This window comes from Lepidochelys kempii, chromosome 26 (assembly GCF_965140265.1).
Source record: "Lepidochelys kempii isolate rLepKem1 chromosome 26, rLepKem1.hap2, whole genome shotgun sequence".
NCBI lineage: Eukaryota > Metazoa > Chordata > Testudines > Cheloniidae > Lepidochelys > Lepidochelys kempii.
Window position 1 is genome coordinate 2,605,504 of NC_133281.1, and position 18,574 is coordinate 2,624,077.

At 56.1% G+C, this 18,574-nt stretch overlaps 1 protein-coding gene across 2 annotated transcripts in view; it reads right to left on the minus strand.

Annotated features, from left to right (window-relative positions):
* Positions 1–8,158, minus strand: part of ADGRA2 (adhesion G protein-coupled receptor A2) — a 105,703-nt gene extending 97,545 nt beyond the window's left edge. Inside the window, exon 1 of one of the 2 annotated variants that reach the window (XM_073325421.1) lies at positions 7,484–8,158. In XM_073325421.1, coding sequence (XP_073181522.1) covers positions 7,484–7,722 — 239 coding nt within the window. In that variant the 5' untranslated portion in view covers positions 7,723–8,158. The remainder of the gene's footprint in view (positions 1–7,483) is intronic. The other variant, XM_073325422.1, reaches the window with a different exon arrangement.
* Positions 8,159–18,574: the final 10,416 nt, after the last annotated feature.

Below are 18,574 nucleotides of genomic sequence, written 5' to 3' on the forward strand. Positions count from 1 at the left end.
AGCAATGTTAAATCAGTGAAAGACAGGCTTCAAAATGCCCATTTTGCTTTCACCGTCCCCGCCGCTCAGTGCGGTTTGGTTCTTTCCTCCTATATAGCATTTCAGCAGCAGCTAATGAAGTCCTTTAGCCACACACCCAAGCCCCAGTTCAACAAGGCATTAAAGCATGTGCTTGTGTGTTTTACTGAATAAGACTGCACTACTGAATCAGGGCCCCAGTGCACATTTGGAAGAGGCAGGGATGTAAACTGAAAAAATAATAAAATAAAAAGCAGTTTTCTCTGGGAAGTGAGAAAAGTGATCAGATGTCTTAACAGAATTTCTAAGCTATGTATGGTGGTAATTAAAGGAGAGAGTGGATTACACATGGCAGGTATCACTGTTAATTATGAAATTCACTGGTTTTATTGTTTTGGGACTATTTACAGGGGTATTATTGTAGTTACATCTTTAGTGTTGTCTTCGTGGGAAGATTTTCACATTGCCAAAATAGGTTATTCCTATATATGTACACATACAAGCAGGCGCACCCACTGGCCAAGATTTCCAAAAAGGACTAGAGAATCTGGATGCTTCATTTTTCAAGGACCCAGCTTGAGATCTCTGAAAGGGACCTGATTTTCAGAAAGCGCTGAACACCCACACTCTGAGAATTAGCCAAGTATGCCAGTGCACAGGCTAAAACAGGGCCGGGGGGATAAAACGCGCTTTATGAACAGAACCCCAAACGTGTCAGGCACCAGAGCACCAGGCTTGCTTGCTAGAGTAACCCCACCCTTTCTGAACTTGAATGATCCACACTGCCACTGCATGCACGTCAAGGCTTTAAAAACAAATTTCCTTCTTTTGTCATTAAAAAACCCAACAAACTGTTAAGCACACCACCACCAAATACTAACAGTCTTAAAAAAAAACTGATGCAAGAGTAAATCCAAACCAGAGTTAAACACAGAACACGAACATTGCCTGGCTTTTTAAAAATTGCTCCACTGCCTATGTGCTGGAGCTCAGAAAACATGCCCCAGTCCTACAAACACTTATGCAAGTGCTTGACTTTATGCACTGCAAATAGTCCTGTTGACTTTAATAGGACAATTCACAATGTACAGAATGAAGCACACACCTAAGTCTCTGCAAGATCAGGGACTCAACCCATATGCTTAACATCACACCCTGCGGGCAGTCCCAGTGAACCCTGCTTACTGCATGTATGGCTAAGCAAGTGCAAAAGCCTTTGCAGGATCAGGGTCTAAATAAGCATAAAGTAGTATTAACTGCCTCAAATGACAAAGTGGGGTTCCGAGGACTTTTAAGACAATTTCAACTGCGAGACCTCGTCTGTGTACACAAGCCACTGAAAATCAAGTGTTACAATGAAAAGACAGACGGAACTTTTAAAACTTTCCCTACTTTACATTGCCAGATCAAACTGAGGGGAGGGGAGCTATTTTAAGAAAGGTGTGCGTTATTATTTCCAGTGGAAACAGTTGTTTTCAAACAAAAGCTCTCTGTGTAAAGCCCCAGATGTTGCCAAAGGAAAAGGTGGAAATGAAATTGACTATAAACCAAAGTGAAACTGATTTTCAGGCCTGGTCTGCACTAGGAACTTTTGCCAATACAGCCCAGTAGGAAACAGGACCCATCCTGATTCAAGGCCCACTGAAATCAATGGGCCTTTTTCCACTAGCTTCAGTGGGCTCTGGATCAGGCCCACAAAGAGAATTTTTTACAGTCATGACCTCACCTATCCAGCCACTTCCATTCTTCCAGTCTTCTTAAAGACTATGACTGATACGAACAGGTCTGAGACTGGATGGACCTTATTCTGGTGAGTGGTGCTAATGAAGTCAGTGGAACTATTGGCCTAAGCACAGGCTGCGAGACTGGGCCCAACAAGTGCACCAAGAATGGCACGTTTGGAAGCCGCCAGGTCCAAGACGCAGTTGGAGCCTGAGTTGCTGCCCGTGGGTTTTCTATCCTCCCTGCATGGAGCCTTCTTCCAGGTCACAGATGTTCTAGGAACGGCCCCCCACACCCTGGCTGTGCTTATGCTCGTTTCCCACCGGTGCACTCAGACCCCATGGCGGCTAGAACACTGACAGTACCTTGCCCGCACCAGCTTCCACTGTCACCCCCGGGGCACAGCTGCGACGATGGGAGACCCTAGGAAATTAAGTCTTGTTCTGTACAGACAAGGTCGGTGTGTGCAAGGCTCCAACACACAGCCTCCTCCATTCACCTCACCTCCATTGCAAGTGAGCCCTGGTCCCGCAACAGAAGTCATCATCATCCCAGTCATGTGCCTGAACTCTCAGCCCCACCCCTCCACCCCCGCCTCCCCAGGGCAGGGGCCTGGCCTGATCATTATGTGGTTTGGAAACGGTGCCTGCTTACAGCCCTCAAACAAACAAACACACACACACACTTCCCACCGTCCCTCTGGCCAGGGAGTGCTGGGCCCTGGATTCCAACAGCCCAGCGGAGTTTACACACAGGGAAAGAGTCTGGCATAAGGGAAGCAAAGTGACTGGAGGAAAAAAGAGAGATGTATGTGAGAGTGCTGGGGGGGCAAGTGGAGGGGCTGGCAGGAGAACTTTAGGGGTGTTGGGAGCAGTCACCGGGTGGCACTGGGTAGGGTGTTGGGGGAATGCAGAAATGCACAGGGGTAGACAGGGAAGTCATTTTGGGTGTGTATGGGGCAGGTAGGGAGAATCAGGGTGGGTGCTGGGGGCAGACAGGAGAGATTGATGGCTGGGGATGGTGGGTGCTGGGGGGCAGGTAGAGAGGGGCACACTGGATGTGGGGTTGGCAACGGGAGTCATTCTGAGTGCATAGGGAGCAGGTATGGGGGGCATCATGCTGGGAGCAGGCAGGAGTACAGACAGTGAGTGCGGGAGGGACCAGCAGAAGGGGGGCAGTGGGTGCTGGACAAGGCAGCAGGAACCAGTGGCTGTTAGGGGTACGGACAGTGGGTGCTGGGAGATCAGCAGATGGGGGGGGCAGTGGGTGCTGGACAGGGTGGCAGGAACCAGGGGCTGTTAGGGGTACGGACGGCGGGTGAGGGCAGTGGGTGCTAGAGGGGCAAGAGGGGGGGGACAGTGTGTGCTGGAGGGGGCAGCAGGAACCAGGGGCTGGAGGGGGCAGCAGGAACCAGGGGCTGGAGGGGGCAGCAGGAACCAGGGGCTGGAGGGGGCCGGTCGATGGCCGCTGGGGGGGGCAGCAGGAACCAGGGGCTGTTGGGGTCCGGTCGGTAGCCGCTGGGGGAGGCAGCAGGAACCAGGGGCTGTTGGGGTCTGGTCGGTGGCCGCTGGGGGGGGGCAGCAGGAACCAGGGGCTGTTGGGGTCCGGTCGGTGGCCGCTGGGGGGGGGCAGCAGGAACCAGGGGCTGTTGGGGTCCGGTCGGTGGCCGCTGGGGGAGGCAGCAGGAACCAGGGGCTGTTGGGGTCCGGTCGGTGGCCGCTGGGGGGGGGCAGCAAGAACCAGGGGCTGTTGGGGTCCGGTCGGTGGCCGCTGGGGGGGGGCAGCAGGAACCAGGGGCTGTTGGGGTCCGGTCGGTGGCCGCTGGGGGGGGCAGCAGGAACCAGGGGCTGTTGGGGTCCGGTCGGTGGCCGCTGGGGGGGGCAGCAGGAACCAGGGGCTGTTGGGGTCCGGTCGGTGGCCGCTGGGGGGGGGCAGCAGGAACCAGGGGCTGTTGGGGTCCGGTCGGTGGCCGCTGGGGGGGGCAGCAGGAACCAGGGGCTGTTGGGGTCCAGTCGGTGGCCGCTGGGGGGGGGCAGCAGGAACCAGGGGCTGTTGGGGTCCGGTCGGTGGCCGCTGGGGGAGGCAGCAGGAACCAGGGGCTGTTGGGGTCCGGTCGGTGGCCGCTGTGGGGGGCAGCAGGAACCAGGGGCTGTTGGGGTCCGGTCGGTGGCCGCTGGGGGGGGGGCAGCAGGAACCAGGGGCTGTTGGGGTCCGGTCGGTGGCCGCTGGGGGGGGCAGTAGGAACCAGGGGCTGTTGGGGTCCGGTCGGTGGCCGCTGGGGGGGGCAGTAGGAACCAGGGGCTGTTGGGGTCCGGTCGGTGGCCGCTGGGGGGGGCAGCAGGAACCAGGGGCTGGAGGGGGCAGCAGGAACCAGGGGCTGGAGGGGTCCGGTCGGTGGCCGCTGGGGGGGGGCAGCAGGAACCAGGGGCTGTTGGGGTCCGGTCGGTGGCCGCTGGGGGGGGGGCAGCAGGAACCAGGGGCTGTTGGGGTCCGGTCGGTGGCCGCTGGGGGAGGCAGCAGGAACCAGGGGCTGTTGGGGTCCGGTCGGTGGCCGCTGGGGGGGGGGCAGCAGGAACCAGGGGCTGTTGGGGTCCGGTCGGTGGCCGCTGGGGGGGGCAGCAGGAACCAGGGGCTGGAGGGGGCAGCAGGAACCAGGGGCTGGAGGGGGCAGCAGGAACCAGGGGCTGGAGGGGTCCGGTCGGTGGCCGCTGGGGGGGGCAGTAGGAACCAGGGGCTGTTGGGGTCCGGTCGGTGGCCGCTGGGGGGGGCAGCAGGAACCAGGGGCTGGAGGGGGCAGCAGGAACCAGGGGCTGGAGGGGTCCGGTCGGTGGCCGCTGGGGGAGGCAGCAGGAACCAGGGGCTGTTGGGGTCCGGTCGGTGGCCGCTGGGGGGGGCAGCAGGAACCAGGGGCTGTTGGGGTCCAGTCGGTGGCCGCTGGGGGGGGCAGCAGGAACCAGGGGCTGTTGGGGTCCGGTCGGTGGCCGCTGGGGGGGGCAGCAGGAACCAGGGGCTGTTGGGGTCCGGTCGGTGGCCGCTGGGGGGGGCAGCAGGAACCAGGGGCTGTTGGGGTCCGGTCGGTGGCCGCTGGGGGGGGCAGCAGGAACCAGGGGCTGGAGGGGGCAGCAGGAACCAGGGGCTGTTGGGGTCCGGTCGGTGGCCGCTGGTGGGGGGGCAGCAGGAACCAGGGGCTGTTGGGGTCCGGTCGGTGGCCGCTGGGGGAGGCAGCAGGAACCAGGGGCTGTTGGGGTCCGGTCGGTGGCCGCTGGGGGAGGCAGCAGGAACCAGGGGCTGTTGGGGTCCGGTCGGTGGCCGCTGGGGGAGGCAGCAGGAACCAGGGGCTGTTGGGGTCCGGTCGGTGGCCGCTGGGGGTGGGCAGCAGGAACCAGGGGCTGTTGGGGTCCGGTCGGTGGCCGCTGGGGGGGGCAGCAGGAACCAGGGGCTGTTGGGGTCCGGTCGGTGGCCGCTGGGGGGGGCAGCAGGAACCAGGGGCTGTTGGGGTCCAGTCGGTGGCCGCTGGGGGAGGCAGCAGGAACCAGGGGCTGTTGGGGTCCGGTCGGTGGCCGCTGGGGGGGGGGCAGCAGGAACCAGGGGCTGTTGGGGTCCGGTCGGTGGCCGCTGGGGGGGGGCAGCAGGAACCAGGGGCTGTTGGGGTCCGGTCGGTGGCCGCTGGGGGGGGGGCAGCAGGAACCAGGGGCTGTTGGGGTCCGGTCGGTGGCCGCTGGGGGAGGCAGCAGGAACCAGGGGCTGTTGGGGTCCGGTCGGTGGCCGCTGGGGGGGGGGCAGCAGGAACCAGGGGCTGTTGGGGTCCGGTCGGTGGCCGCTGGGGGGGGCAGCAGGAACCAGGGGCTGGAGGGGGCAGCAGGAACCAGGGGCTGGAGGGGGCAGCAGGAACCAGGGGCTGGAGGGGTCCGGTCGGTGGCCGCTGGGGGGGGCAGTAGGAACCAGGGGCTGTTGGGGTCCGGTCGGTGGCCGCTGGGGGGGGCAGCAGGAACCAGGGGCTGGAGGGGGCAGCAGGAACCAGGGGCTGGAGGGGTCCGGTCGGTGGCCGCTGGGGGAGGCAGCAGGAACCAGGGGCTGTTGGGGTCCGGTCGGTGGCCGCTGGGGGGGGCAGCAGGAACCAGGGGCTGTTGGGGTCCAGTCGGTGGCCGCTGGGGGGGGCAGCAGGAACCAGGGGCTGTTGGGGTCCGGTCGGTGGCCGCTGGGGGGGGCAGCAGGAACCAGGGGCTGTTGGGGTCCGGTCGGTGGCCGCTGGGGGGGGCAGCAGGAACCAGGGGCTGGAGGGGGCAGCAGGAACCAGGGGCTGTTGGGGTCTGGTCGGTGGCCGCTGGGGGGGGGCAGCAGGAACCAGGGGCTGTTGGGGTCCAGTCGGTGGCCGCTGGGGGAGGCAGCAGGAACCAGGGGCTGTTGGGGTCCAGTCGGTGGCCGCTGGGGGGGGGCAGCAGGAACCAGGGGCTGTTGGGGTCCGGTCGGTGGCCGCTGGGGGAGGCAGCAGGAACCAGGGGCTGTTGGGGTCCGGTCGGTGGCCGCTGGGGGAGGCAGCAGGAACCAGGGGCTGTTGGGGTCCGGTCGGTGGCCGCTGGGGGAGGCAGCAGGAACCAGGGGCTGTTGGGGTCCGGTCGGTGGCCGCTGGGGGTGGGCAGCAGGAACCAGGGGCTGTTGGGGTCCGGTCGGTGGCCGCTGGGGGGGGCAGCAGGAACCAGGGGCTGTTGGGGTCCAGTCGGTGGCCGCTGGGGGGGGCAGCAGGAACCAGGGGCTGTTGGGGTCCAGTCGGTGGCCGCTGGGGGAGGCAGCAGGAACCAGGGGCTGTTGGGGTCCGGTCGGTGGCCGCTGGGGGGGGGCAGCAGGAACCAGGGGCTGTTGGGGTCCGGTCGGTGGCCGCTGGGGGGGGGGCAGCAGGAACCAGGGGCTGTTGGGGTCCGGTCGGTGGCCGCTGGGGGGGGCAGCAGGAACCAGGGGCTGTTGGGGTCCGGTCGGTGGCCGCTGGGGGAGGCAGCAGGAACCAGGGGCTGTTGGGGTCCGGTCGGTGGCCGCTGGGGGGGGGGGGCAGCAGGAACCAGGGGCTGTTGGGGTCCGGTCGGTGGCCGCTGTGGGGGGCAGCAGGAACCAGGGGCTGGAGGGGGCAGCAGGAACCAGGGGCTGTTGGGGTCCGGTCGGTGGCCGCTGGGGGGGGGCAGCAGGAACCAGGGGCTGTTGGGGTCCGGTCGGTGGCCGCTGGGGGGGGGCAGCAGGAACCAGCGGCTGTTGGGGTCCGGTCGGTGGCCGCTGGGGGGGGGGCAGCAGGAACCAGGGGCTGTTGGGGTCCGGTCGGTGGCCGCTGGGGGGGGGGCAGCAGGAACCAGGGGCTGTTGGGGTCCGGTCGGTGGCCGCTGTGGGGGGCAGCAGGAACCAGGGGCTGGAGGGGGCAGCAGGAACCAGGGGCTGTTGGGGTCCGGTCGGTGGCCGCTGGGGGGGGGCAGCAGGAACCAGGGGCTGTTGGGGTCCGGTCGGTGGCCGCTGGGGGGGGGCAGCAGGAACCAGGGGCTGTTGGGGTCCGGTCGGTGGCCGCTGGGGGGGGGGCAGCAGGAACCAGGGGCTGTTGGGGTCCGGTCGGTGGCCGCTGGGGGGGGGGGGGGCAGCAGGAACCAGGGGCTGTTGGGTGCCGGGGGACGGGGGGTCCCGGCAGCCGGGGCTCGGGGCTGTCTCTGCCCCGGCGCAGCGCCCCAAGCGCCCTGCCCCGCGCCCGCGCCGAGCGCTCGCTACTCACAGGCTGACCGTGGCGTTGGGCAGCAGGCGCGGGTCGGGCGGCTCCAGCAGCTCCTGGTCGCTGCAAATCACCTTCCTGCGGGCCGCGCCGGGCAGGCCCGGCCCCTTGGGCCGCTCCCCCACGCACTTGCAGCGCGGGGTCTGCGCGGGGCAGCTGCGGGCGCCCCCCGCGCACAGCCAGGCGGCCAGGCAGAGCAGCCCGGCCGCGCAGCGCATCCCACGGGGCGGCCCCGAGCCCATCAGCCCATCCTCGCCGGGCGCCCCCGAGCCACGAGACGCCGCCCCCGGCCGGGGCTCCGCTGGAGGAAGGGCCGGCCCTGGGCGCACAGGGGTGCGGGCACCCTACAGCCAGGTCCCGGGGGCAGCCATGCGCAGGGTCCCGGCTCCTTCCCAGGGGCTCTCCGCCCTCACACCCCCCCGGAGCCGCCCCGGCGCCCGGCTGCCTCCCGCGACTGCCCGGTGCCCTGCGCTGCCCGCGGCATGGTCGGGTGGGACGGGGGGGTCCGCGGCTGCCGGCGGCGAAGCGTCCGGCTGCTGCGCTCTGGATGGGACCTAGCGGTTTCTGCGGCTGCCGCTCGGGTCCCACCCCCGCTCCGCCAGGCCCGGCTGCGGGGCCCTAGCGCCTCCCCGCTCCCAGCCCGGCCCCTGCGCGCCCGGGGCCCCCCAACTTCCGCGCGCCCCCTCAGCCGCCGGGCTCCGCACTCGCCCCTGGGTCCCGTGCGCGGCCCCCTCCAAACCTGCGGGGTTCATGCGCTGCGCACCAGCGCTCCCCGACCGCGTGCGCCCCCTTCCAAATCTCGGGGCCCCTGGCGCTTCCTTCCCCCGCGGCACCCGCCCTCCCCGTGCTCTTACCCGGAGTCCCCGACGCCCTGCTCCCCCGCCCAGCCCCACTGAGCTGCGAGGGGCCTGCAGACGGTGCCCCCCGCCCCGAGTGCCTGGAGGGAGGGTCTGTGGAGAGGTAGAGGGAACCTTTCCCCCAGGCCCTGTGCCGGGACGCAGCCCTTGGGCGGTGTATAATCCCCCCAGCCAAACCTGCCCCTACTCTGAGTCCAAACCCAGGAGTGAGCACCCTCACCAGTGCCGTGGCTGCTGGGGCTGGTTGTTCCGAGCTGGAGCCAGGACAGTTTCCCCTTGGAGGAGGCATTCTGTATCTGCCAAGTTTGGGGAGGGCATCTGATCCTGTACAGTGACCACAGGGCCAGGACAGTTTGTCCACCCTGTAGCATTTGCTGTGGACCACTATTGGAGACTGGAGATCAGATGAGCCACATCCTGGCACAGCACCTGGCAGGTTACCACCTAGCAAGGTGGAGAGCCCATCCCTCCCAGGAGACAGAAGAGCTGAGCCAATAGGCCACAACTCAGTGACAGCACAGCCTTCCAGGACCCTGGGGTAGCCATGGGTTGAGCTGAAGATGAATGATGTAGTTTGTGATAGGGGCTGGAGTGTGAAGGAGGCGTGGGTGGCACCAAAGATTCAGGCAATCCCCCTTATTGGGCTATTTTACCAGCCTGTTCCCGTTCACTCCCACAGGTCCAAGTCCTGTAACACAGCCATTCCCACCCCCTTCTGTCTGGCGTCACACCCAGCCCGACACACCTTATCCAGCAGGTTCCCTTTTCCTGCTTCACTCCCATTTTCCTCCTCAGGACTGTTTTCTAGCTGCAGGCCCACGTGGCTCAGAGGTTGCTGGAGTGCCCAACACCTAGAGAGTCAGATCATCTGTCTGTGTCTTTATCCAGACTGAAATGGAGTGAAGCCCCAGCACCCATAATCTGCATGAACATCCTGTTGCTATTCTTCACAGGTACTGCAGTAACACCTGTGAGGCCCAGTCAGGGGCCAGGACCCCATTGTGCTCGGTGCTGTACAAACACAGGACAAAAGTAATGGTGCATGTGCACTGAAGGCAGTATAGTGAAGGCTTGCACTTCTTGCCCTCTGTCTCACCCCTGCACAATAAATAGGGATCAAAAGAGGGCAATGCAATCTTGAAGAACCCCAGCATGAGAGAGCAGGGAGTCAGGGCTGTGGAAAGATGTGCGTACACCTGACTTCTCCCAGGGACCACTAATTCCTCCTGAAGGAGGGAGAAATATTATTCCTCCCTTTCCATACATAGATCTCTGTAGTGGGTCATTTGAAGAGCAGCTCACTGCACTGGTGTGTTCCAGCTCATCGGGAATGGCAAGAAGCCAGTGGAACAGGCAGAGGGACACAGAAAGCACTCAGCACCTTTCAGACTTAGCCCCTAATCTCTCTTAGTTTCCTCATCTGTAAAATGGAGATATTGACCTACCTCACTGGGGACAGTCATTCTAAATTAATAGCAGGAGTTAGGTCAATGTAAAGTGTTACTATAACGAACCTGCAGGACTGGAACAGAATGCAAGCACAGCTGAACGCACTGAAAGGGGCAAAGAGCAGCTGCAGGGCCCCAGCACATCAAGAGCCATTACCTCAGGGAGGCAGAACTGGGGGAGGGAATGATTGCTGTAGAACTGGGTTTCACAGTGAACCCACCTCTTTAACAGGAGATGTTGCAAGGGGCCCCAAGCCTTTCTTCTTGTCTGCTTTCAGCACCTAGCTAGGTGCTAGTGAACTCTAGCACAAGAGACCAGGGAGGTCCAACCAGTTATACCCTCCTTGGAAACCAACATCCTATTTGTCCCCCATTCAATTGACAACAGCACTACTAGGACTTAATTGGTGTTCACCCTAGCCAGGCTGGGAGGGGTTATTCTAATATGGCACACGAACACCATTCCCTCCTGAAGCGAGCAGAGCTCAGGCAGGGCTAATGAGCGCACCCTGGATCCTGAGGCTAGGAGAGGTTTTATGAAGGGTCAGTCAAGCTGCATCATGTATTGCAAATCGGTATAGCCCTGTGCTTAGCTGACCAGCATCCAGCCTGGTGCCTGGGGCCCAGCCTGCATGCCAAGGGGAGTTTGAAAGTCTCCTCACTAGCCAATCCGTTTTTAAGGTTTCATGATAAAGGCTCAAAACTAGAAAACAGCACGGACCAGGCTTTACCTCATTGAGGAGTCAGCTCTTGGGATTGGAGCTTGTGGTTGCCAGGACTCCTAACCGGAACTTTAAGCCTTCCTCTCCAGGGAGTGACTATCACACCAGGAGGCAACTTAAACTGGGCCCACCACGTACTTGGTGCAAATGAGCTTTTCAAAAACATTGACACTCACAGATGCGTTTCCACCTATGTCAGCTTCTATTAGAAACAGCCACAAAAAGGAGACACAGACACACACTCCCTTATTGCAGGTGAACCCCAAATTGAAGGGTCTCAGAGTTGCATCAGTAAAACTGACCGAACAAGAAGGGAAACTGACAGTTTTACACAAAATTTGCCTTTTCTGGAAAATCTAGCCCTAGAGGATTAAAGTTCTTTCACTCCTAACCTACAGTGTTGCTAGTAGCAGGGGGAAGGTATTTTGCTCCTTTGCAACATGATTTAAAGAGACAAGGTCCCTGGGAATTTCAAAAAACTACCAACCAAAGCGGACTAGGGCTCAGTCCCGCAAACCCTGTCATGCACCACGCTTACTGCCATGGATGTCAGCAGGCCACTCAGGGTAGTACTTGGAAGTTCAAACCCTAAGTAAACAAGTATTTGAATTAGGGTACTAAAGTGTTTGAAAAAGCCAAAATACAGGTCTGTTGAAGCTAGCAGCAGGCCTGACTGGGTCCATCATCTTACAAATAGCAATTAGTGCTCAGTTGCAATATATCCCACCAGGGAAATGGCCTAATGCATTGCTACTAATTTACCCAAGGAAATTAAGGGAACTCCAACAAAGACTCAGTGAGAACGTTTATGCATTGTCCATAGTTCGATGGGTAGCAGTGGGTGGCCTAGCCCTTCAGGACTAGGCTCTCACCCATTGATTTATTCTGGGTTGCCTTAATGACCTGTTTCACTTCTGTTTCACTTCACTTCACTTTTCACTTGGGCTGCCTGGACTAATACATACTGAGCACTGCCCTGGATCCAGCGCCAGCCCATAATTGAGTCACTCTGCCTTTTCTTTTCAAGGGCGATGTGTCTGACCCAGCAGGGAGAAGGGGCCCTCGAAAACATGGCATTAATCGTGCGTTCCTCATGAGTGGACAGGAATGGGCTTGGTGAGGTTTTTGAGCCCTGGAGGATATTGGTCAGGGCTGGCAGCATTCTGTGGCTAATCAGAGCTCTGGAGTGGTCTCTGGAGCACATTGAAGCAATCATGCCCCTGCACACGCCTTCAGCATTTCAGCCTCCTATAAAGTTACCTCCAAACAGTCAACCCTCATCCAAACCAAACCAATAACAAATGTGAAATATCCAGGGACACCACCACTAGAGGAGAACTGTTCAAACAGTGCTTCCCAGCTGATCTGAGCTTCACCTATAAGTTCTTTCAGCTATTTCCAAGCCCCTCTAAACTCTTTCCCAGACAAACACCCAGCCTGCTCCATTCTGAATCACTATCCTGCTAAGCCAAACAATGGGGTAACTTATTTGATGCTATAACTGCATCGGAGCCTGAGTGTCAGAGGTACGGTAACCCTCTCCACTCCCAACCTCAAAAAAGCAGAAGTCTCCAAATTCTGCTCATTTGGGTCCAACAAAAAAAAAAAACCCACTCTTTTACATTGGCTTTCACTGAGGAAATCTGCTATCCATGAAACAAACAAGTCCCATTTTGCTTCCACTGATGAAATCTGCAATAGGCTCCTGCCCCTGGTTAGCTCATCATGAATTTTGACCCTCACCCTGTGTAGCTAAGGCATTTAACCTGTCTGAAGCTTTCATTGATTCTATTAGGCAGGTCAAATGACAGGTCAAGAAAGTGAGCGTTACATCTGTCAACAGGTGCAATTTGCACTGTGCTGGGGGCTTATTTGTCAGAAGGGCTACATCCAAACCACTCATTTTTACAAGACTGGTTTTCACATGCTGCAAAAACAAGCACTGGTGAGATTTCCAGCCCTCCATGCTCAGCCTACCACCAGGGCTTCCTCTAAGGATGTATGGCTCTCACTAGTAGCAGAGCATCCTCCAAGGGCATATGGATTTACCCTCACAGCCCCCATTACTCAGCTGGAGAACTGGGTCCCAGAGAGGTTAAGTGACTTGCACAGTGTCACAAAGGAAGTCTACGGCTGAACAGGAACTTGAACCCAGGGCTCCCAAGAATGTCCCGGCCAGAGTGAGAATGAAAATCAATTAAGAAGTTAACCACATTTTTTTGCAGCTTTCTAAAGAGGTCAGGATGGAGTGCCCCACGGAGCGAGACCAATCCACGCACCATCCCCTAACAACACTTGTTCACAAGGGGAGAGCACACATGGAGACCATACCTGTGAGAGGGGCATCACTCTCTGGAGGGTAGCAACACAGAGGCATTCTGCATGGAAGCCCTAAGCTGTGCAAAGGGGAGATCTCACACACTCACAGCTTCTTTCTTTTAACCACCCCAAGGATGAAGCTCCATGTAGAACGGCTAGCAGGGATTGAGTGACAATGACTACAGCCCAACTGCCCCTCTACAGCTGCTCATGAGCCAACCAGCAGAGTGTAGAGCCAGGTGCTTGCTCCAAAGAGCAAGTTCTCACTGGACACTGCAGGCACAGATGCAGAGCAGCACTTGTTAATCCTAGGTGCAGAACTGAAACAGGTCACAACACAGCGAACGGGCTTGACTCGGCAACCAGGCTTGGAAAAGGCAGCAAGTCTGACTCCCTAGTAGGGGAACTTCCCAGACAGAGTGTTTGAAAGAAGCTGCAGACAGTCTCCTAATCACAGAAGAGGTACAGCACAGGCAGCTGCTGTGGAAATTTCTCCAGTACCAACATGCTTCTACCCACAGAGAGACCCTCTGAGTAGACATGAGCACCATGAGGATGAGCACAAAAACCCCAGGAGAATGGAGAGCTCAGTCTGCAAGGCCACGTTGCTGAGAAGGATCAATGGAGTGGACAAGGCACAAAGAAGGGCAACAAAAATTATTAGAGGAATGGAACAGCTTCCATACAAGGAGAGATTAAGATGACTGGGACTGTTCAACTTAAAAAAGAGATGACTCAGGGGTCTATAAAATCATGACTGGTGTGGAGAGAGTGAAGAGGGAAAGTTATTTACCCCTCTATATAAACACACGAACCAGGGGTCACCCAATGACATTAACAGGCAGCAGATTTAAAACCCAAGGAAGTACTACTTCACACACCACACAGTCAACCTGTGCAACTCGTTGCCCGGAGATGCTGTGAAGGCCAAAAGTATAACAGGGTTCAAAAAAGAATTAGATATGTTCCTGGAGGATAGGTCTATTAGCCAAGATAGTCAGGGATGGAACCCCAGGCTCTGGGTGTTCCTAGCCTCTGACTGCCAGAAGCTAGGAATGGACGACTGGATGGATCACTTGATAATTACTCTTGTTGTTCTTTCCTTCTAAAGCATGATCTGGCACCAGCCACTGGGCTAGCTGGACCATCAGTCTGACCCCCCATGTTCATTCTTATGTAAGTGGTAATCAGGGAGGCAGCTGTTGTATTGGGGATACCTATTGTTTTCAGGTCAGTCACTACAAAAACTAGCTGCCATCTTCTCATAGCACTCTAACCCTATGCTAGGACACCCTCCAGTGCTGGATGAGCCTCTCCTAGATGTTTCCCCACAGATAGTGCTGGCACAGGTTTAGCTACATCCACATTTGTGCCTCTCTTTCCTCTAGAGAGATTCTAAACTTATCCATAGGTCGTGACTGGCCTGAAGGCACACAGGCAGAAACTAAAGCCAGGTCTCCTCCTCCTCAGTCCTTCCTGCCCTCAAAAGAAACAATACAGCTTGCTTTTCCTCTGGACGCGATCCCTCCCGAGCATCACAGGAAGACTCTATACTGCATTGCATGATGCCAAATGGGGAACAGATAACTTTCATGTCTCTCCAAGTCTCCCAGCAGCCCCAACCTATTGAAAGCTAGAGCCAGCACTGATCACTTCTCCGTGCATCTGTCAAATAGGGTCACACATTGATTTCATTTCACAGATTGGCAGGAAGTTCAAACTTGAAGCCAAGTACTTAGCAACACACAAGATATCATCTGAAACAAACAAACCTGACTTAGCAGCAGGAGGAGGGAGGGGGAGGACAGTGTCTGAACAGACTGGATTCCTCCTAACTAGGTAATTGAAGCCTGCAAAGCTCCGTGGTTTCAAAAGCTGCCGTTAGAGTAGGAGGCTGCTCATTTAGTATCGATATTTATCTAAATATAGCTTTAGCATGGAGTCTTTCCTCACCCACTGCTATGAAAAGAGCAGCAGCACATGATTCTAGCCTAGAATAATCCACCTTTTTATTTCTTTTGGAGATAGCCAAGTCTAGCCCGAGACGGTCTCGCAATCCCCACAGAATAATTCCACCATGACAGACAGGGAGTCTGACTCATGCTCCTTCACGGCTCCCCTGGCTGACAACTGCTTTGGAGTGCTGGGAGAAGGGTCTGTCTGTTTGTACAGGAGAGGGATCATGGGGGTGTCTCAGCTTCTCCAAGGCAGGGAGAGAGCCTGGAGGGTCTATAGTTGACACAGAGTCCAAGGTTAATGTGAAATCTGAATAAATCTTGGAGATGTGTATTGCCGAGTGGGAGTTGTATATGCTATATGGATAGGACTTTAATACAAAGCTACATTACGAAATGGCCAGTTTTGTAGTGTTCGCTCAGGCTTCCCTACCCAAAACCTAGTTTTTAAAAGTTATATCTACAGTGGCATATAGGATCTGATCCAAGAGGTGAATAGAGCTGAATCATTTGGTAATAGCAACTATAACGTAATTAAATTTAACATCCTTGTAGGGGGCAAAATACCAAAGAAGCTCACCACAGTAGCACTTAACTTCAAAACTGAGAACTACAAAAAATGGGGAGGCTGGTTAAATGGAACAGTCACAAGAGTGAAATGCCTGCAAGCGGGCAAAAATAAAAGAGCCCCATCGTAGCTAAACAGAATAAAGAGGCGGTGAGACACAAAAATACATCCTTTAAAAACTGGAAGTCAAATTCTACTGAAGAAAATAGAAAGGAGCATAAACTCTGGCAAGTCAAGTGTAAAAGTAGAATTATGCAGGCGGAAAAAAAAAACCTATTCTGAAAAGCAACTAGAAAAAGACACAAACTAAGAGCAATAAATTTTCTAAGCACATCAGAAGCAGGAAACCTGCCAATTAGGTGGGGCACTGGACAATCGAGGTGCTAAAGGAACACTCAAGGAAGACAAGGCCCTTGCGGCGATGCTAAATGAACTCTTTGCATCAGTCTACATTGCAGAGGACGTGAGGGAGATTCCAACACAAGAGCCATTCTTTTGAGGTGTCCCAGATTGAGGGGTGAGTAGGTGGCGGTTTTGGAACAAATTAATCAATGAACCAGTAATAAGTCACCAGGACCAGACAGTATTCACCCAAGAGTTCTGAATTAATTCAAACTACTAACTGTAGTCTGTAACCTATCACTTAAATCAGCCTCTGTACCAGATGACTGGCAGATAGTTAGTGTAATGACAATTTAAAAAAAAAAAAAAAACTCCAGAGGAGACCCCGGCAATTACAGGCCAGTAAGCCTAACTTCAGTACCAGGCAAACTGGTTGAAATTATAGTAAAGAACAGAATTATCAGACAGAGAGGAACACAGTATTTTGGAGAAGAGTCAACATGGCTTTTGTAAAGGGAAATTGTGCCTCATTAATCTATTAGACTTTGATTGGGTCAAACAAACATGTGGACAAGGGTGATCTAGTGGATGTAGAGTACTTAGACTTTCAAGAAGCCTCTGACAAGGTCTCTCACCAAAGGCTCTTAAGCAAAGTCAGCAGTCATGGGGTCAGAGGAAGGTCCTCTCATGGATCAGGAACTGGTTAAAAGACAGGGAACAAAGGTAGGAATAAATGGTGAAATTTCAGAATGGAGACAGGGAAATAGTGGGGTCTCCCAAGGATCTGTCCTGGGAACTGTGCTGTTCAACATATCAAACGATCTGGAAAACAGGTAAACAGTAAAGTGGCAAAGTTTGCAGACAATACAAAATTACTGAAGATTGTTAAGTCCACAGCTGACTGCAAAGCGTTACAAAGGGAACTCACAAAACTGGTGACTGGGCAACAAACTGGCAGATGGAATTCAGCGTTGACAAGTGCAAAGTAAGGCACATTGGAAAACATCATCCCAACTACACCTGCAAAATGGTGGGGTCTAAATTAGCGGTTACCACTCACAAAAGAGATTTGAGTCAACTGGATAGTTCTCTGAAAACAGCCGCTTAATGTGCGGTGGCCGTCAAAACCATTAGGAAGGGGGTAGAAAAGACGACATAAAACATCATAAGGTCACTAAATCCATGGTACACCCATCCCTTGAATACTGCCTGCAGTTCTGGTCACCCCATCTCAAGAAAATATATTCGAATTGGGAAAAGTACAGAGAAGGGCAACACAAATGATGAGGGGGATGGAACCACTTCCGTATGAGGAGAGATTAAAAAGACTGGGACTGTTCAGCTTGGAAAAGGGGGGACTAATGCGGGGGACAGGATACAGGTCTATAAAATCATAACTGGGGTGAAGAAAGCGAAAGTGCTATTTACACCTTCACACAACACAAGAACTGAAGGACACCCACTGGAAGTAACAGGCCGCAAGTTTAAAACAAACGTAAGTACTTCTTCACGCTTTTCATACGGGAGGGGGAACCCATCCGACCCCAAGACGAAGCCTTCATTGGCTGAGATTATTCTTTCAAGGCAAGTTCTGACAGTGATAATGCCCCTAGAAGAGGGAATTGGAGTGGCAGCAAACTAGGGAAGTGCCTTTATTTTAATAGATGTAAATAAAGCTCATGTTGCAGGGAGATGAGGTGCCATGGGGTTACTAACAGGCCAGGGAACCTTTCATCACAAGGATTTGACTCCATTCCAGTGACCAGCGGTTAGCATCTGGCAGGTGGCCTCTGTAAAATGAGTGGGTGTCTAAGCCCACTCCTCCCTGGACAGGGAGAACCACCACATTTGGCACCCTTGCTGCCAGCCTCAGAATGGCCCAAGGAGACCAAATTCCCGCTTTGGGGGAGGATAGCCTTCTACTGGCAGGGTGTGCATGAAGCTGGCACTGGTGCTGCCCATCAAACCTGCAGCGGAGACAGAAGGCTCCTGGGTTGTCAGTGACACCTTGCACCACCACAAAAAGTTGTGCACGAAAATGCATGCTGGAAGCGGGGGGAGGGGGAGAGGAGATGCAGGAGAGTGAAGCGGCTGCCCAGCTGGGGAACAGACGCTAGCAGCGCCATGCTTTCCCCATTAATGCCTTGTCATGTTGGCACTCCCTCCTCCACAACCAGTGATCACAATGGCCTAGTTCCTCCCTCTAGGCTGCCCTCAATACCACTCCTTAGATCGGCAGGGCGGGAGAGTCGCGGCAGGAAGTCAAAGTGCATCTCTAATGCTGCATACCTCCTCACATCAGCTGTGGCCATACTTCACTGAAGGCCAGCGGCAGATCCTGCTATTTGAGTCCTAGGCATCTCTTTGGTGCTGCTGCCGAGTGCAAATCGACACACACACACACAGACTTGGAAACCAAACGTTCACTGGTGACCTAGTTTGTTATTTAAATGCCGCTCTCCAGAATTCAAAGTCCACTGCATTAACCCACTAACCCAATAGGTTCCTGCAGTACTATGGCCCTGGCACCTACCTTCCAGTCTAGATCATTCCTTGCCTCATTAAGACCCACTAGCATCCAGTTTCCACTCAGGAAGCGAGTGGAGAAGATGGGAGAGAAGGGAAAGCAGGTGGGCTTCATGGAGGGAATATGAGCTAAGGAAGAAACAGATTCACAGCTGAGTCCATCATCATTTAGTCCCGTTCTTCTGTGGTCCAGAAAGCATACTGAAGATAAGGGCTTGTTTGACATATAAAAATACAAATAGCCCAAACTCGTTATTGCTGTAGAGATCAGGGTGGAAAAGCACCATGTAGGCCAGGAGATTGTGTTGGCTCACCTGACAACCAGCTATCAAGGAATAAATCTGTAGTGATAGTCAT